This window comes from Geotrypetes seraphini, chromosome 3 (assembly GCF_902459505.1).
Source record: "Geotrypetes seraphini chromosome 3, aGeoSer1.1, whole genome shotgun sequence".
Classification (NCBI taxonomy): Eukaryota; Metazoa; Chordata; class Amphibia; order Gymnophiona; family Dermophiidae; genus Geotrypetes; species Geotrypetes seraphini.
The window spans coordinates 272,110,384-272,128,987 of record NC_047086.1 but is presented as its reverse complement, the minus strand read 5'-3'; the positions used below and the strand labels follow the sequence as shown (position 1 = coordinate 272,128,987).

Sequence of the window (18,604 nt, the reverse complement as noted above, 5' to 3'; positions counted from 1 at the left end):
ATTGAATTATTTAGCTGAAGAAATTAGTTACCCCCCATTCCACACACATTAATTCTCTTCCATTTTTGTTCCCATTATAAAAAACACTGATAAGTTCCCAGAAAAAAAATACATTAAAATAAGAAGTGAAAACAAAGGCCCCTACAGATGAGAACATAACATAAGAATAGCCTAACTGGGTCAGACCAATGGTCCATCATGCCCAGTAGCCCATTCTCATGGTAGCCAATCCAGGACACTAATACCTGGTCAAAACCCAAAGAGTAGCAACATTCCATGCTACCGATCCAGGGCAAGCAGACACTTCCCCCATGTCTTAATAACAGATTATGGACTTTTCCTCCAGGAATTTGTCCAAATCTTTCTTAAAACCAGCTACACTATCTGCTTTTACCATAACTTCTGGCCACTTCATTTTTAAGTTTAGATCTTTCCTTTCAAACAGAGACCTTGCTAGATGTCAAATACAGCACAAGGTAACTTCACATGGACTTAGCTGTGCAGGAAATGTGAATCTCCTCATACACCCACCATATAGTGCAAAAATGTGCAAAGGTCTGTTTTTTTCTTTCGATCACTACATAGCCTAATGCCACACAAGCAGCGCTGTTACAAACATATTCTGTAGGTCAATGCTAAGGATAACAAAGTTTCCTTCCTTGGACCAGAAGGAGATAAACCACTGGAAGAGATCCCAAAACAACACCCAAAGACCCACTCAGTGTGTGAATCAGTTGAGTGGAGTGGACTAACTGGGGGGTGGAAATGGGCCCGGAGTTTGCTCAGCAGAATTTCCCAGACCACCTCTTCCTCTCAACACATTGACACGCTGCCACCATCACCACTAGGAACACCTCACTGGGTAGGCCAGCTATGCTATAAACTTTATAAAACACATTATTATATTTTCTTATAAAGCACATATTTTAACTGACCTCTCTGACATCCTCAGCCTTTCCATTCACAAAAATAGAAGGAAGAAAAGTTCCCATTTCCTGCTGTCTCATGTCCCCGGCCTATACAATATTTTTTTTCTGCAGACCCTTCAAAAGTCTGACCAAATCCTCGTTTCACTTGCATTATAAAGTACTGAGGATGCCATCTCTCCCCAATCCCAGGTCCTAAAGTCTAAGACAGTAGCGCAAACTAATGCTGCCAGATACAGGAAAAAAAAATTTTGATTCGATTCAGACCTATTGAATTGGTTTTTCAATTCGATTTTCCTGCCCAGTTGGGTGATTTTTTTCAAAACTCCTGGTGGGTTTTATAGCTTTTTCACCCCCTTTGGCTTCTCCTAACCACACTGGCGCTGTGGTGTAAATAAAATAAAGAAACAAAAAGGACTTTTCCTCTTTCTGTTAAATCCTAGCTCACGTTTGCAGTCCAACACCAGCTCTGGCAGGATACACATTTCAAATCTGACATGTTATAATCACAAAACAGAAAATAAAATTAATTTTTCTACCTTTTGTTGTCTGGTTATATTTCAAATCTTGTTGGTCCAAGGCTCTGGTTTTCTTCTGATAACTTGCTTGCCAGGGTCTCCTTCTTTCTGCATGCTAACCATCCATCTGCCAACTCTGTCCTCCCTTTCCATTTCCCTTCCCTTCCCAGGAAGTCTGGTATCTTTCCTTTTTTTCATCTCCCTCCACAGATCCACCTTTTCTTAAATACCCTTTCATCCGGCATCTCTCCCTCCTTCCCCACCATCCCAGAGTCCACCATCTCTCCGTTTCTTTTCCTAATTACCCTCCTATCCAGTATCTCTATCCCTCCTCCACACCATCCCTTGTGTCCAATTTCTCTCCCTTTCTGTTCCTTCCCTCCCTAAATCCCATGGTCCATCATCTCTCTCCCTCTCCTCTATTTTCAGACCCATTATTTCTTCCCCCCCCCCAAAGTTTGGCATATGCATGTCTCTTTGAACACCCCCTTCCCTCCGTGTACTTCTAAATCATGGTCCCCCCCCAAAGGCCTGTCCCCCCTTAAAGGTCTGCCTGTCCCACCTTGAAGGCCTGCACCCCCCTTGAAGGCCTGTCCCTTCCCCTTGTAGGCCTGTCCCCCCCTTGAAGGCCTGCCTGCCTGTCCCCCCCTTGAAGGTCTGCACCCTCCCGAAGGCCTGCACCCCCCTGAAGGCCTGTCCCCCACTTGAAGGCCTGTCCCCCACTTGAAGGCCTGCACCACCCCCCTCGAAGGCCTGCACTCCCTTGAAAGTCTGCACCCCCCCCGAAGGCCTGTCCCCCACTTGAAGGCTTGTACCCCCCCCTTGTAGCTTCTCCCCCCCTTGTAGGCCTGTCCCCCCCTTGAAGGCCTGCCTACCTGCCTTTCCCCCCCTTGAAGGCCTGCACCCCCTTGAAGGACTGCACCCCCCCCGAAGGCCTGCACTCCCTTGAAGGTCTGCACCCCCCCGAAGGCCTGTCCCCCCCTTGAAGGCCTGTCCCACCCCCTTGTAGGCCTGTCCCCCCCTTGTAGGCCTGTCCCCCCTTTAAGGCCTGCCTGCCTTTCCCCCCCTTGAAGGCCTGTCTCCCCCTTGAAGGCCTGCACCCCCTTGAAGGCCTGCACCCCCCCTTGAAGGCCTGTCCCCCCCCTTGTAGGCCTGTCCCCCCCCCCTTGTAGGCCTGTCCCCCCCCTTGTAGGCCTGTCCCCCCCTTGAAGGCCTGCCTGCCTTTCCCCCCTTGAAGGCCTGCACCCCCTTGAAGGTCTGCACCCCCCCAAAGGCCTACACCCCCCCCCCCGAAGGCCTGCACCCCCCTGAAGGCCTGCCTGCCCCCCTTGAAGGCCTGCACCCCTTGAAGGTCTGCACCCCCCCCCCCGAAGGCCTGTCCCCCCTTGAAGGCCTGCCTGCCTGCCTGCCACCCCCCTCCCCCTTGAAAGCCTGCTTGCCTGCCCGCCCGCCCCACCCTGAAGGCCTGATGCCCCGACCCACCCCGAAGGACCGCTCGCCCCCCTGGCCTCCCCGCACCACCTATGAACAGCCGCAGCAGGATCGCGAAGTCAGCGTCAGCGATCCCTGCGCTGCTTCCTGCGTCAGAGGAGGGGCGGGATCGCGGCGCAGGAAGCAGCGCAGGGATGGTGACGCTGACTTCGCGATCCTGCTGCGGGCTGCTTCACAGGTGGTGCAGGAAGGTCAGTGGGGCGAGCGGTCCTTCGGGGTTGGCGGGGGACTGAACGGCAAGGCCGGGAACACCCCCTTAGGGCTGGTACCCGGGGCGGCCCGCCCCCCCCTAGGTACGCCACTGTGTGCATGGTAATGTGTATTATGCTAGGCTGCAAAGCTTCCTTTTGGAGAAAAAGAGGAGGGAGTTTGTATGAATTCCTGGGATCATATAAATGTTATTGCATATTGGAGATAAAGTGCATCCTCAGGGCTCCTGAGCCTCAGGGTTACCATATGGCTCCAGAAAAAGGAATCCTGAGTATATAGTTTTAGGGCCAGGACTTCTGAAATCCCAGGTCTATGGTTCTTGAATCTAAGGATCTTCAATCTTAAGTCTTTCAGCTTTGAGGTTCTCAGCCCAGGGCTCTTGCTTTTAGTTCTGTGACTAGGGGCTCTCAGGTTCAAGAATTGTAGATCTAAGCAAATATCTCATGCTTGTGGATCGGGGGGGGGGGGGGGGGGGGGGGAAAGAGTTCAGGGCTTGCTGATCTGGAGAATCAGATCCAAAGATCTGGACCTGGGACCCTTAGCTCCAGCTAATCCAGGACTCAGGGTTCTTGGACTGTGGGTCCCTGTAGTTCAGAAATTCCTGATATAAAACAAAAAAAATTTGATTTGCAGTCCCTGTATCCAGAACATTCCCACCCCAGAAACTAGCTTCCTCCTCTCCCCCCTCCCCCCCCCCCCCACACACATACATAGTGCATGTTTTCACACTCAGTCATGGATAATAAAGCTATTTTTAAATATACACCATAAAGAAATAGGCTTTTCCCCCAGTCAGTTCACTGCGTTAGTGCAATGCTTTAATCTATTTGGGATAGGAACATAAAATTAATAAAGTTTGAAAAATTAGTGCAAATAAATTTCTCTTTAAACCACCGGTATCAGTCAACTGTGCATTTCAGCCTCCATTCAGCTGTAAACCTTTGGTCTTCTCGCTGTTCAGTGTTCACCCCTATTAAATGTGGTTTTCTGGTTTCAGCTACCCTGCTTTTGTTTTCTTTGTCCTTGTAATTTGTGAGCTAGAAGAACCCGAAAGATCAGCGGATTTCCAGTCCCTGCAGCTACTCACGCAATGAGAACTTTGCACGCAACAGGAAAACTCGGAAGCTCTAAGCAGCTGGGGGTTGGCAAGGTTTGAACACTCCTGTGATCCCATAATTACATGTGTACACTTCTGAGGAAGCCCCTTACTGAGGCGTTCCCAGGAGGAATCGCATAAATAAGTAGCTGGCTGACAAGAGGAATGGAGTTGGGGGAAGATGGGAAGGCAGGCAAACTCTAGCAGAGATAATTGCATCTGCAGCAGTCAAGAGATAGCGGGATCCAATGGTGAGGAGCTGGGCGGTGATTTCCTTTTGTAGTACCAGCCTGAGCATTCCTATATAAATGCCGTACTACACGTAAAGAGCTAATCTGGCGTGAAGTAGTTGTAGATACTGATTAATAGAGCCGCGGCTCCTTCGATGCACTAGGGATGCTGGATGTTTCTACACATTACTTCTGAGCTTTTAACCTTCGGATGGGGTGGAACACAGTTACTTATCAAACCTATGACTTTGCTTGTTGCCGAGAAAACCAAAACCCCTACTATGTGTAAGGTAAAGTGAGAATTGCACGTGTTTGGCGTTTTACTTGTAACCTGAATGAAGTAGCCAAAGGAAACATTTCGGTATTTGCTATCTGGCTGTTAGTGCTTTGGTGGATTGGTGGAACGTTTGTTTGCCTTTGAGCTGTGCAGGCTGCAGGTTACAAACACAGAGGGGGGGAGGAGGAGAAGGAACCCCCCCCACACACACACTATAAGTGAATCCTTCAATATATTATGATTTATTTTGTAGTTGCCATACTGTGGAATAGTAACGTCGTCGCCTGTTCATTAATTGCTTTGTTTTTCAAAGACTAAGATACTATATTAAATTTGTAAGTAGACTTTTTAGGTATACATATAGACCGTTAAGAGATTTCTCTTTCTGTTACCAAAAAGTGCTATGATGCAGCCATTAAAACCAGTACTTATTATTTATAAGAGCTTGCCTATTTGTTTACTACCGGATTTGTCAGTTTGCTATATACACTCTAATTACGTCTAAGCGGCAAACTGATGGCTGTGGCTCTTTTTGCAAACCATTTGCTAGGTAGTGGAACTGATCTTTTTTATGGTGATTATGGAATAGCATAACTTAACATGCAATCACCAAGAAAGCATCCCTATACTAACAAAATGGTTTGCAAAACAAGTACTGTATAATGTATTTACTGTTTAATACGCTTAATCTTTTGTTGTTGTTCTGCACCAGATCTAGCATGGCCATTGTAAAGATATATGAAGAGCTGTCCAGACCAGATCTGCATAACGTTTTGCTATTGTGCCTCTTGCTACTACTGGCCGTCCACACCTGGAGATGGATGCAAAAAACAGGGGAGAGAATTGGGCCCCCGGGTCCCTTCCCCTGGCCCCTGATTGGCAATGTCGCCCAGCTGGGCAGGAGCCCGCACATCTCCTTTGTCAGCATGGCACAGAAATACGGAGCCATCTTCCAGCTTAAGCTGGGTAGCCGAACTGTGGTGGTCCTGAACGGGGAGCATGCTATCCGGCAAGCGCTGATTGGAAAAGCGGTGGACTTTGCAGGCAGACCGGACTTTACATCTTTCAGGGTGGTCTCACAGGGCAGAAGCCTAGCCTTTGGGAGCTACGGTGCAGAGTGGACTGCACATCGGCGGCTTGCCCACTCCACTGTGCGTGCCTTCTCCACTAGCAATGTGCACACACGTAAAGCTTTCGAGCAGCACGTACTGGGTGAGGTGTGCGAGCTAGTGCTCATTTTCCACATGCGGAGTGCAGGTGGTGCCTACTTCAACCCGGCGCCCAGCACTGTGGTGGCCATTGCTAATGTGATGAGTGCAGTGTGTTTTGGGAATCGCTACAGCCACGAAGATCCTGAGTTCCGTGCGTTGCTTGGGCGCAATGAGCAGTTTGGGCGTACTGTGGGGGCTGGCAGCCTTGTAGATGTCATGCCCTGGCTGCAGTGCTTCCCCAACCCCGTGCGCACACTCTTTGGCAACTTCGTGCAGCTCAATCACGACTTCTATAGCTTTGTGCATGACAAGTTTGTGCAGCACCAGGGCAGCTTCAGGGATGGGCTTATTCGGGATATGATGGACTCTTTCATCCAGGCACTGGCGGGGCAGCCGGGGCTCCTGCAGAGAGAGCATGTGCCAGCCACTGTCGCAGACATCTTTGGTGCTAGCCAGGACACTCTCTCCACAGCACTGCAGTGGCTCATACTCTTCCTGGTCAGGTAAGATCTACTGCTTTAGCTTGCATGAGGTTTAGTGCTAGTTATGAACTCTGGAAAGATCATGCCTTCCCAATAAAAACACCTGCATAGGAGCCAGCTCTGTGAGTGCTCAGGCACCCCCCATACTGAACAAGTTCCTTGACTGTATTCAGGGAAAGAGAATTTCCATTGGGTTTAACAACCCAATCATTTTGAAAAGTCCAATGGATGCCAGAATTTCCAAAAAGATTGGGGGTTCCAAACACAGTAGAAACTTTCCCCTTTCTTGAACAAAATGAGGGCACTTGTTTGATATTAGAGGTACTGTACTTGAAATCTATGCTGTACATTGCCCTACTGCTTAAATTGCTTTTCTTAAAAAGAATCACAAGACTACATAAGACTGGAGTGTGCCATAAACCTGAGTTTATTTTTTAGGTATATACCGTAGCGTGATTGTTGATCATAATGAAGAAGAAATCCAGAATGCTGCTTTTTTTTTTTTTCCTTTGCTTTGTTAAATTTTATGCTTGTCAGAGCACCTGCTGTTTCCCCCTTTTTTAATGAAAATACACTTCTTCCGGCTTTAGAGATGAAATCTCACAAAGATATGTGAACTGTCAAAAAATAGAAGTAAATTGATTTGAGACACAAATATCCCCCGGGGAAGAATTAGTTGGTGGCTGTAATCTTCATAAAGTCTGATCATAGTTCCTCCTCATCCTCTTGCTCTTTCTCTCTAGAGTTGCCTGATTAACTTTTCATGTTCTGCACCAGCTAAAACGTCCCTTTTTAATTACTGTGGGAGTAAAAACTGGAGACTATAAGCTTAAAGCAGACAGGGTAAGAAGTCCGGGTGGTACACTGAAGTAGCAAGAATGTCAATTTTTATTATGCATATATTGACAGTACTAAACTCTCCTCTAGCATAGCTTTCTGGAAACATACAATAAGGGGAAATTCTTGTGTGAGAAGTCCCAAAAAGTCACCTACTTTATATAAAGTTGGCATAGGTGTTAGTAGTATAATGGGTACACCTCATGTCAAAATGATTGACAGTTGTCAGAGATAAGGATCGACCAATCAGCGTTCACTTCCGGGTTAAGTTGCGCACATGCCCCGCCCACTCAACACCCACTTTTCCCTTAGACCCGCCCATATCACATCCACTTTTCCCATAGCCCCACCCACACCACACCCCTCCCACCCATGCCCCACCCACTCTCCACCCATACCCCGGTCCCTCTCATAGGAATGAATGTTGGTAGCCCCGCCCATGCCCCACCCCATAGGAATGAATGTTGGTGGCCCCGCCCATGGCCCCACCCCCATGTCACCGGAAATGCACTTTCTGATGACATCACCGGAAATGGGGGCGTGTTTCACCCCGGAAATACACTTTCTGATGACATCACCGGAAATGGGAGTGCCCTGCCCTACCAGAAATGTACATTCTGATGACGTAGGTACAAATAGGGTAAATGAAGCGCCGGAAATGCGCTTTTCTGACCATGTAGGCGAAAATAGGGTAAATGAAGAGCCGGAAATGCGCTTTTCTGATGAAAGGGAAATGTATTTTCTGATAATGTTACCGGAAACAGACTTAGTCAAAACCCCTGGAAATGATGTGGCCAGAAAAAGAAGTGTCTTTATTTTAACAGTTTTGTAGTTAAAAGACAGGTTTTAAGAGCTCATGGATAAAGCAATGCACAGGCAGATCACAAAAGAAAAGACATTTAAAACTGTTTTTGTTTTTTTCCTGTTTTTAAAACAGATGCCAGGTTTTAAGAATAGTGCAGAAACAGCTTAGAAAAGGCTGCATTTTTTTTCTGTCCTGTTTTTTTTAACAGACAGTACAAAACTTTAGTTAATGGTTGTGAGGATGGGCAACTCCCCGGTTATCATGGTGACAGCTGATAAATCCCTTGCAGCCCCCTGATAAAGCCAAGGGGGGAGTGGGGGAGATATGTTTAAACATGTCTGAACATGTCCCGGCACCCTGGTGTTGTCTTTAACAATCTGAAAAAAAAAAAACAACTGTCACCTAACAAGGTCTGTTAAAAGGCAGAGTTTTAAGACCTATTTTTTTATTTAGAGCTATGTTGACAGAGCTGAATGGAACATGAAAGAATCTTTATTGAAGCAAATTTATTATGATCCATACGCGGCAGGAAGCTATGGAGGCTTTTCTGCCTGGACATCAGGCTGGACTGTATGAAAGTATGTTTTGTTTAAGTCTCCTCAACACAGAGGGACTGCTGGAACCCTAGTGCTGTAAACTGAGGGAAATAAAAGAAAAGCTGAACTTTACCACTAACGCAGCCTCCATTAATTATTTCACTGTTTCCCAGTGGGAGTCCTCCTGGGAGCGCTTGGTCCTTACGCCTGGGGCGGGAGCTGGGTTGCCAGCGCTAGGCTTAACCCCGGCCCCGCCACAATATCTTGTCAAAATATGCATGGGTCGTGAGTTTAAAAACAAAAACCGGTCACGAAGTTACCAAAGCCTTTGAAACAATATTTAATTTAGGGCTTACACCTGAAAAACTTCAAACAGACAAGGGTAAAGAATTTTTAAGTAAGTCTCTGAAGAATTTATTAAAACAAAAAGGTGTTAGCCATTTTGTGACCCATAATGATGTTAAAGCAGTGGAAAGATTTAACAGGACTTTAAAATCCAAAATGTGGCGGTATTTTACAGACTATAATACCTTTATTTATCAAGACGTCCTACAGGCTATAGTGCACAGCTATAATTATAGTTTTCACAGAACGATACAGGCGAGGCCTGTAGATGTGACACCCTCAAACTCTTTGCAGATTTGGAAAACAGTCTACGGCAGTAACATCAAACGTGATCTCACCAAGGATTTCTTAAAGAAAGGAGACCATGTGAGGCTATCAAAAGTTAAAGGAAAATTTGAGAAAAGTTACGAGCAAACATGGACGGATGAGATATTTATAATAAAAGATGTTTTAAACAGGGGTCAGAGAATACAAGATACAGAATTACGATAGCGAAGCTATACAAGGTTCTTTTTATCCTGAAAAATTAATAAAAGTCAAGCCTCTAAAGGACAGAATATACCGTATCGAAAAGGTTCTAAAGATAAAAGGAGGGGGTAAGAACAAAATTTGTCTCGTGAAATGGAAGGGGTGGCCTGATAAATTTAACAGTTGGGTGAAGGCCTCAGAGATTCAAGACATCTGATTTTGTCTTTTGAAGCAGCACAGAGAGAGAGAGAAAAAAAAAAAATGAATGATGGTGGCTTTTATATCACATTGCCTAGCAATGCTTCGGCAGCTATGTTTCCCCATAATACCAGCTCTAATTTTACCATACAAATAGCTAGGCCTTTGGACTTACAGGGGCCGTGGGAAGTGGGGCTGGTGGAAATACAATACCCACATACATGGGAAAATATTAAGGAAGACATAAAGTACGTTGTCACCTCTGGAGAAGGAAATGTATACCAATTTACAATCCAGAGAGGATATTATGCGACCATGGGGAGGTTATTGGAAACCATGAATCATGACATACTACTAAACAAACAAATAACTCCATTTTCACTCGTGATCTAAGAAACATTTCCCTTCCTGCTATCCAATCCTCTTTCGAGCTAAATCTTCAAGACTTCTCCTCTTTAACTATAACAGAACAATCAACTAACTGGGAAACCGCTACAACTTCTCTCCTAGATTCACTAGCTCCTAATTCTAAAATACAAAATAAACCTACCATTAACCCTTCGCAAAAAAAACATCAACCTTGGTTTAATGAAAATCTGATTCTCCTCCGTAGACAGGTACGTTCGGCAGAAAGTAAATGGCGTAAAACATCCAAAAATACTCACCTACTCTTCTACAAAGAAAAGGCTTCCCATTACAAAAAGACTATTCAGCAGACAAAAAAGGAATATTATTCAAAACTTATATCAAAAACTAGTAATTCTTCTACTCTATTTAACATAGCTCAATCTCTTTCAAAATATTCAAAAAAGAAACTTCCTCCTCCAAATACAGCATCCCCATCCGCAGACGACCTTTCCCAATTTTTCCACAATAAAGTGATCACTATTAGAACTCAACTTGGACCATCAATTCCCCCTTTTTCTCCGCCCATCAACAATGGTTCAACGTTCTTACCCCTCAGTTCCCTCTCTCAATTTAAAGTACCCTCAATTTCACAATTATCCACCATTCTACAATCAATAAATTCTCCCAACAATATTCTCGAAACCTTTCCTCCACAATTAATTAAAACATTTTTTTCTTTCTTTAGACCTTATATAAGGGAGATGATAGCTAAATCTTTTACCGAATGTCACGTTCCAACATCATGGAAATCCGCAATAGTTTTCCCCAAACTCAAACAATATAACACTGATCCCTCTTTACCAAATAACTACCGTCCAATTGCAAATCTGTCTTTAATTTCTAAAATTACAGAAAAAATTGTTCATACCCAATTATCCGATTATTTCGATCAAACGCATGCCCTCCATCCGTATCAGACAGGCTTTCGTACATCACATTCTACCGAACTATCATTACTAGGCCTCATATCAACTATACATTACTTTCACGACCACTTAAAATCGGTCTTACTAATTTCTCTCGACTTATCCGCGGCATTCGATACCATCGACCATTCTTTATTACTATCTAGACTGACAGATTGTAACATCACAGGTCACGCTCTCAACTGGTTCATATCTTATTTTCATCAACGCAACTCCACAGTTCATATAAAAAATCAAACCTCTTCTTCAGTAATCCAAAATTTCGGAGTCCCTCAGGGCTCCATCTTATCCCCACTATTATTCAATATCTTTCTATCCCCTCTTCTTTCTCTCGCACAATCACTAGGTTTCTCTATTTTCGCCTACGCTGACGATATCCAGTTGCTTTACCCGATTAACACTTCAAACCTTTCAGATATTACTGATCTGAATACTAAACTGGTTATCTTAAGCGATTGGCTCTTCTCTAACAAACTATCACTTAATGCTGACAAATCCTGCGGTCTTCTCCTCCCCATTAAAAAATCCGAAGTAATACCAGGAACAATATACATCAAATCCATACCATTGCGTATGGAGACTAAAATAAAATTATTAGGCGTCATCCTAGATAGCGAACTCACATTTCACGATCACATCAGTTCTGTTGTAAAAACTTGTTTCTTCAAACTACGTATCATTCGTTCCCTCAGATCTATTCTAACTACTGACTCAATTAACACTTTAATTCATTCCCTAGTTATTTCACACTTAGACTATTGTAATTCTCTTCTAAATGGACTCCCCCAAAAAGAACTTCGTCGGCTGCAACTTATTCAAAACACTGCTATCAAACTCATTTATAAAATCGGTAAATACGAACACGTCACTCCTCTTCTTAAAGAGGCCCATTGGCTCCCAGTCACTCATCGGATAACTTATAAAATCATATTGCTTACTTTCAAAATTAAACATTCCCACCTGCCCCTATTTCTAGATAAACTAATAATCCCCCAAAGTTCTTCTCGTTCCTTAAGATCATCAGATCAAAAACTTCTTTACATTCCGTCTCTAAAAGAATCCTTTTACTCAAGGAATACTAATTTCGCTATAATTGCCCCCACATTGTGGAACTCTCTCCCCCAATTTCTTCGGGATGAAATCCAACTACTAAAATTTAAGACTAATCTTAAAACCTTTCTATTTAAAGATGCCTACGCCAAATCTTAATCTTTTTGTCCACTTGTTTATCCCTTTTTTTATATCTAATCTTTATCTTCAGCGCATTTCACTCATATCATGCACCCCCGCCCTCTATGTTATATCCCTTCCCTCTATCTCATTTCTGCTAAGATTATGTAACTTTTTCCCTACCTCCCCATTTACCCTCACTGTCAGGTCCGTTCGTATGTTTTATATGTTGTTATCTTTCCCACTAATCTTCCTAAAACTCCATTAAATATTTCATTTCTTCCTATTTAAATTTTATTGTTAACCGGTCAGATATTTGTTTTATGGTCGGGATATAAAAAACCAATAAACTTGAAACTTGAAACTAGAAGAGTCTATGAGTCTGAGAGACCACTAAGAATCATATATGACCCCAACATGCGAAGATAATCAGAGGATAAGTCTGTTATTTCTGCAGGTGATGATTTGGCAACCATTTTGGGGGTAAAGGCTAACGTTAATACAAGGCATTCTCATTTCCCAGCAAATATCGAGGCCAGCTTTAATACCCTCTACGTGTACACCGATATTGTAGAGAACCAGTTAGTAGGTGACCATTTTGTACAACTGTTGCACTGTGTTCCAGCTCTAGGGTCAGCAGATAAGTTTATCACCCTCACGTACGATAAACCGCACTATGTACCTATGAACAAGCAGCACATCGACACCATCACATTTGAAATAAAGACAGATCAGAACAGGAACGTGTCATTTCGTTACGGGAAGATGATCCTTAAGCTTCACCTGCGACCCAGGAAGACTGTTGTGTTTTAAAATGTTGGTGTCTAAAGATTATGGAGACCCCAAAACATACAAAAATTATTACACAGCACAAGCCGGTTATGGACTTTCAGGATATCACGGGGGCCCTGTCATGTTCAGTGCAGATGTAGGTGGTATACTTCGTAGTCTCTTTAGAAAAGCAATACCGCTTTTGAGAAGGGGTTTTGAAATTATTAAACCACATGTGAAAGGAGCCGCAAAAAACATAGCTAAAGATGTCATGGGCTATGTCGCAACAACCATTCTAAATAAAATAAACCATTCCGCAGAGCAGGTGGGTCAGGACTGGCTGTGGTTAGACATGCTGTTAAAAGAAAGAGGACCCATCCTCAATAGATTCTGCAAGGACCTCCAAAACCTTTTAAAAGAAAGAAACCCCAAGGTAACAAATCACAAGCTATCCAGCTGATCCAAGAAGAGAAGGGCCCGTTCTACGAAACGTGATATATTCTAAAAAACCATGGCTTGTGTACACAATGGCTCTGAAGAATGCGTTAAATCAGAACTAGATCTGTTTGAGCTATCCACAAACCAAACCAGTATCGAAAAAAGCATCTATGTGGAAATACCACCATTATTAGCTTTATCGGAAACAGCACCTTTGGACTTCTACATAGCGGGGCACGGTGAAGACTACATTGATTTAAACAACACTCTCCTGCATTTGACCTGTAAAATTGTGAAAGAAGACGGTTCAGACATTGATGCAGCCGCCAAAGTAGCCCTGGTAAACTACCTGATTGCATCTATTTTTAGCCAGTTGGATGTTACCCTGGGAGACCAGCTGATTAGTCAGAGTAATAACTGTTATCCCTTGTAACCGGGACTGTGGTCTACTCGGGACTCAACAGCACCTCTCAGTGATTACAAGAAATAATAGCCCTTGCGTGTGACCCGGACTGGAGTCACCCTGCAGGTTTGGACTGACACCAATTAAATCAAAAGCCAAAATGTTCAAAAAAGGTAGTAAATCAAAATACCTCAGGTTTATTCTTTCCCAAACATAAAAATCAGGAAAATCATGAATCCAAATAAACAGGTAAGTAAACCATAAACCTTCAAGCAGTCCAAACTCAAAAGTGAGCAATAAACAGTTCAAATTCAAAAGCAAATGCAACAATCAGTTCCAAAGAATAAAGTTCCAAGAATAAAGCTCAACTGCTTTCCTTGTTATTTCCTCTTCAGGATATACTCCCCTGAGGTTAGGCTCACCTCAGAGCGTAATGCAACCTGCTCCCAAACAGGTTGTATAGTTTTATACAAATATAAAGTTCAAGTCACTGGCTTCACTGTACACAGTGCTCCTAAAGTGAAGCCTCTGGCAGCCTTACACTAAACTGCCAGGCAAGGAAGAGTGTCCCAGGTTTGCTTTCAATTAGCTATCTTGTAGCTTACAAAATGCCCTCCCAGGTAACAGCAAACCTCTCCCAAACAAGACACTATCAGCTTCAAAAAAACAAAACCAAAGAAAAACAAAGCAAAATCCCAAAAGGTCCAATTTCAGCACAGTCACTTTCAAAGGGAACTGAAAACAAACTCACTGTTTCTGCCAATTAGGATCTGCAGCTGGTGGAAAAACCAACCTCCATGGCTTCCTCAGTAGGATTTACTTCCTCAGGCAGGTGGTCAAGTTCCATTGGAAGATCATCATCAGAAAGAACTTCCTCCAGCAATTCTCCAGCCTCCTGTACCTCCATGGGTGAGGCTGTATCATCCCTGCTTGGCCCGAGGAGACTCTCAGGGAGTAAAGGTCTGAACCTTCTCCCTAGCCTGCCTGTCTGCTTGCACTCAGGTGCTGCTTTTGTACTGCAGGGGCATGCCCTATTCTACCTGAGTCAGCAGACCTGCCTGGGGCTCTTGGGCTCCTCCTGTGGTGACCTAGATAGTGCTCATCCAGGAGATCCTGGGAGATTTCAGGCTCCCCCTGGTGGTTAACCTGAAAATCATCCCTATTTTTCCTAGCACAACCCTTGTCCATTCCCTTCCGGGTTTTACTCTGTGTCTTAGGAGGAACTTTAACTGGAACCAGGGCAGGCACGATGTCTGTCTGGTTACACCCTACAGAGCCCTCATAGAGCTGATCCTCAATTACGGTGAAGGAGCCCTCAAATCACAGTTCACAAGTGGCCTGTTTTATAAGGATACAGCCAACATCACGACGTTAGAGATAGAAGTGCACGTAATGTGGGTTTTACCGAAAGGGCTCACTTTACAGCATCTAGCCACAAGGTGGAACTGTTGGGACATTTACACAGAGATCTATTTTTTCAAGAAAAGCTACTCATAAAAGGCGTAGATCTTAAAATAAAACTGTCTCGTAACAAAAACTCTTTCTGTTTAATGAGTGGTGATGCTGACCAAAATTATAAACTCCTTATCCTAAATGCAGCCCTCTTTGTAAAGAGAGTTAAAGTGGCCCCTGAAGTGCGCTTGGGACATGCTGAAGCTCTACTGAAAGCTAACACCAAGTATGCGATAGACCATGTGGGATTGAAGGTGTTTAGCATACCGGCCGGCGCCCGTGTGACTAATCAGGAAAATCTCTTTTTGGGGCAGTTACCAAAGCTCATCGTGTTGGGCTTTGTGGATAACGACGCTTTCAGTGGTAATTATGCTAAAAACTCTTTCAATTTTAAACATTAAGATATTAATTTTGCAGCTCTGTATGTAGATGGTGAACAAGTACCCAGAAAACCTCTACAACCCGACTTTGAAAATGGAAATTGTGTGAGAGAATATATGCAACTTATTCAAGCGACCGGTAAACACCTGAAAGACAACGCCCTCCTGGTTGATCATCAGTTTTAGAAAGGTTATATACTGCTAGCCTTTGACCTATCTCCAGACCAAGAATGCCCTGACCACTACTCGCTGATCAAAACCGGTAATCTGCGGGCTGAAATACGTTTTGCCAGAGCTTTACCTCACACTGTGAACATGATTGTGTATGGGGTTTTCGACAACATGATAGAAGTTAATCATAGAAGGAATGTTCTTTTTAACCATTCTTGAACATGAACACCATACAGATCTTCCGTGTTTTAAAGAAGGACTCCTATGTTGCAGAATCTTTTTTAGATGTACTGCCAAGTGACTGGTTAACAGGATTAGAAATACCAAGGAAACCCATGGGAATTGTCGTGAACACACACCCACACAACCTACTGGGTGAACACTGGTTAGCCCTCTATGTGACCAGGAACGGGACAGGAGAATTTTTTGATTCTTACGGACAACCACCAGATAGTTTATTCTTTCCTAACAGCATTATGAACTTTTGCAATAAACACTGTAAGGCCATATTATATCATAATAGACAGTTACAGCACCCACTGTCTGAGGCCTGTGGCTATCACTGTGTGTTTTTTTACATCATCGCTGTAAAGGGCAACCTTTTGAAAATATTTTAGAAATGTATTCTGAAGATTTAATGCAAAATGATGAAATGGTAATGAAATTTGTAAAAAATAAGAACATAAGAAACGCCTTCACAGGATCAGACCCTAGGTCCATCTAGTCTGGCGACCTGCACATGCGGAGGCCAAGCTAGGTGCTCCCTGTTGGAGACCTTGATTTCCCGTATCCCTCAATGTGATTTGCAAGAAGGTGTGCATCCAACTTGCGCTTGAATCCCAGAATGGTAGTCTCCGTCACAACCTCCTCCGGGAGAGCATTCCAAGTGTCCACCACTCTCTGTGCGAAACAGAACTTCCTAACATTTGTCCTGGACCTGCTGCCCCTCAGTTTCAGTCCATGACCTCTTGTCCGTGTCACATTTGAGAAAGTGAATAATGATATTTCTTGGTCTATTTTGTCAAATCCTTTTAATATTTTAAAAGTCTCTGTCATATCACCTCGCAGTCTCCTCTTTTCAAGGGTGAACAGTCCTAGTTTTCTGAGGCGTTCTTTGTAGCTCAAATTTTCCATACCTTTTACTAGTTTCGTGGCTCGCCTCTGCACCCTCTCCAGCAGAGTTTTATCTTTCTTTAGGTATGGAGACCAGTGTTGGACACAGTATTCCAAGTGTGGTCTGACCATTGCTCTGTAAAGCGGCATTATGACGGCCTCCGATCTACTCGTGATCCCCTTCTTTATCATGCCCAACATCCTGTTTGCTTTCTTTGCCGCCGCCGCGCATTAAGCCAACGGCTTCAGGTTCCTGTCTATCAGTACCCCCAAGTCCCTTTCTTGTTTGCTTTTGCCCAATGTTACACCTAACATTCTATATTCATGTTTCTTGTTTTTCCTACCCAGGTGCATCACCTTGCATTTGTCTATGTTAAAATTCATCTGCCACTTTTCCGCCCACTTCTCCAGCTGGTTCAGATCCTTTTGGAGATCCTCGCAGTCCCTTTGAGAGCCAACTGCCCGACATAGTTTTGTGTCATCTGCAAACTTGACTATATTGCTTGTTGTTTCCTCTTCCAGGTCATTTATAAAGATATTGAACAAGATGTGCCCAAGAACCGAGCTCTGGGGCACGCCGCTAGTCACCTTCTCCCAGTCTGAGAATTTCCCATTTATGCTTACCCTCTGCATTCTGTTCTCTAGCCATTTGCCGATCCATCTGAGTACATTTCCTATTCTGTGACTTAGTAGTTTCCTCATAAGCCTTGCCGCACGGACTTTGTCGAACGCTTTCTGGAAGTACAAGTAAATTATATCCATCGGGTCTCCGCTATCGATTTGTTTGTTCATCTTCTCAAAAAATTGAAGTAAATTCGTCAAACATGACTTCCCCTTCCTGAAGCCGTGTTGACTAGCTCTCATTAGAAACATAGAAATATAGAAAATGACGGCAGAAAAGGGCCATAGCCCATCAAGTCTGCCCACTCTAACAACCCTCCCCCAAGCTACACTCTATCAATCCTCCTCTACGCTACCCTCGTAGGGATCCGACGTGGGCATCCCATTTATTCTTAAAATCTTGTATGCTGCTGGCTACAATCACCTGTTCCGGGAGCTCGTTCCAATGGTCCACCACTCTTTCAGTGAAGAAGTACTTCCTGGTATCCCCATGAAATTCCACCCCCCCTGATTTTCAGCAGATGTCACCTTTTGGACGAGGGTCCTTTTAGAAGGAAAACGTCGTCTTCCACCTCTATGCGACCAGTGATGTACTTAAATGTCTCTATCATATCTCCCTTCTCCCTATGTTCTTCGAGAGAGTATAGCCGCAACTTGTGCCTGTCTTCATACGAGAAATCTTTGAGCCCCAGGATCATCCTGATGGCCATTCGCTGAACCGACTCAACTCTCAGCACATCCTTACGGTAGTGTGGCCTCCAGAATTGCACACAGTACTCCAGATGAGGTCTCACCATGCTTTTGTACATGGCATTATGACCTCTGGCTTCCGTGGTTTTCCAGGCGTTCCACTATGCTATCTTTAATTAGTGCTTCAACCATCTTCCCAGGAACTGATGTAAGACTCAAAGGTCTATAGTGACCCGGTTCTCCTCTCGATCCTTTTTTGAAGATTGGGATGACATTCGCTATCTTCCAGTCATCCGGTATTTGCCCGGTTCTAATTGACATGTTAGCTAGGGTTTGTAATAGTTCTCCAATTTCAACCATAAGCTCCTTTAATACTCTCGGGTGAATTCCATCCGATCCAGGGGATTTGTCACTTTTTAGTTTGTCAATCT

The 18,604-nt window shown here is 44.1% G+C and overlaps 1 protein-coding gene across 3 annotated transcripts in view; it reads left to right on the top strand.

Moving 5' to 3' along the window:
- The first annotated feature begins 4,310 nt into the window (after positions 1–4,310).
- Positions 4,311–18,604, top strand: part of LOC117357799 (cytochrome P450 1B1-like) — a 130,152-nt gene continuing 115,858 nt past the window's right edge. Inside the window, exons 1-2 of one of the 3 annotated variants that reach the window (XM_033938923.1) lie at positions 4,311–4,492; positions 5,461–6,462. In XM_033938923.1, the coding sequence (XP_033794814.1) occupies positions 5,468–6,462 (995 nt within the window). In that variant the 5' untranslated portion in view covers positions 4,311–4,492; positions 5,461–5,467. Of the gene's footprint in view, positions 4,762–5,062; positions 5,084–5,460; positions 6,463–18,604 lie in introns of those variants that run through there. The other 2 variants (XM_033938922.1, XM_033938924.1) reach the window with 2 other exon arrangements.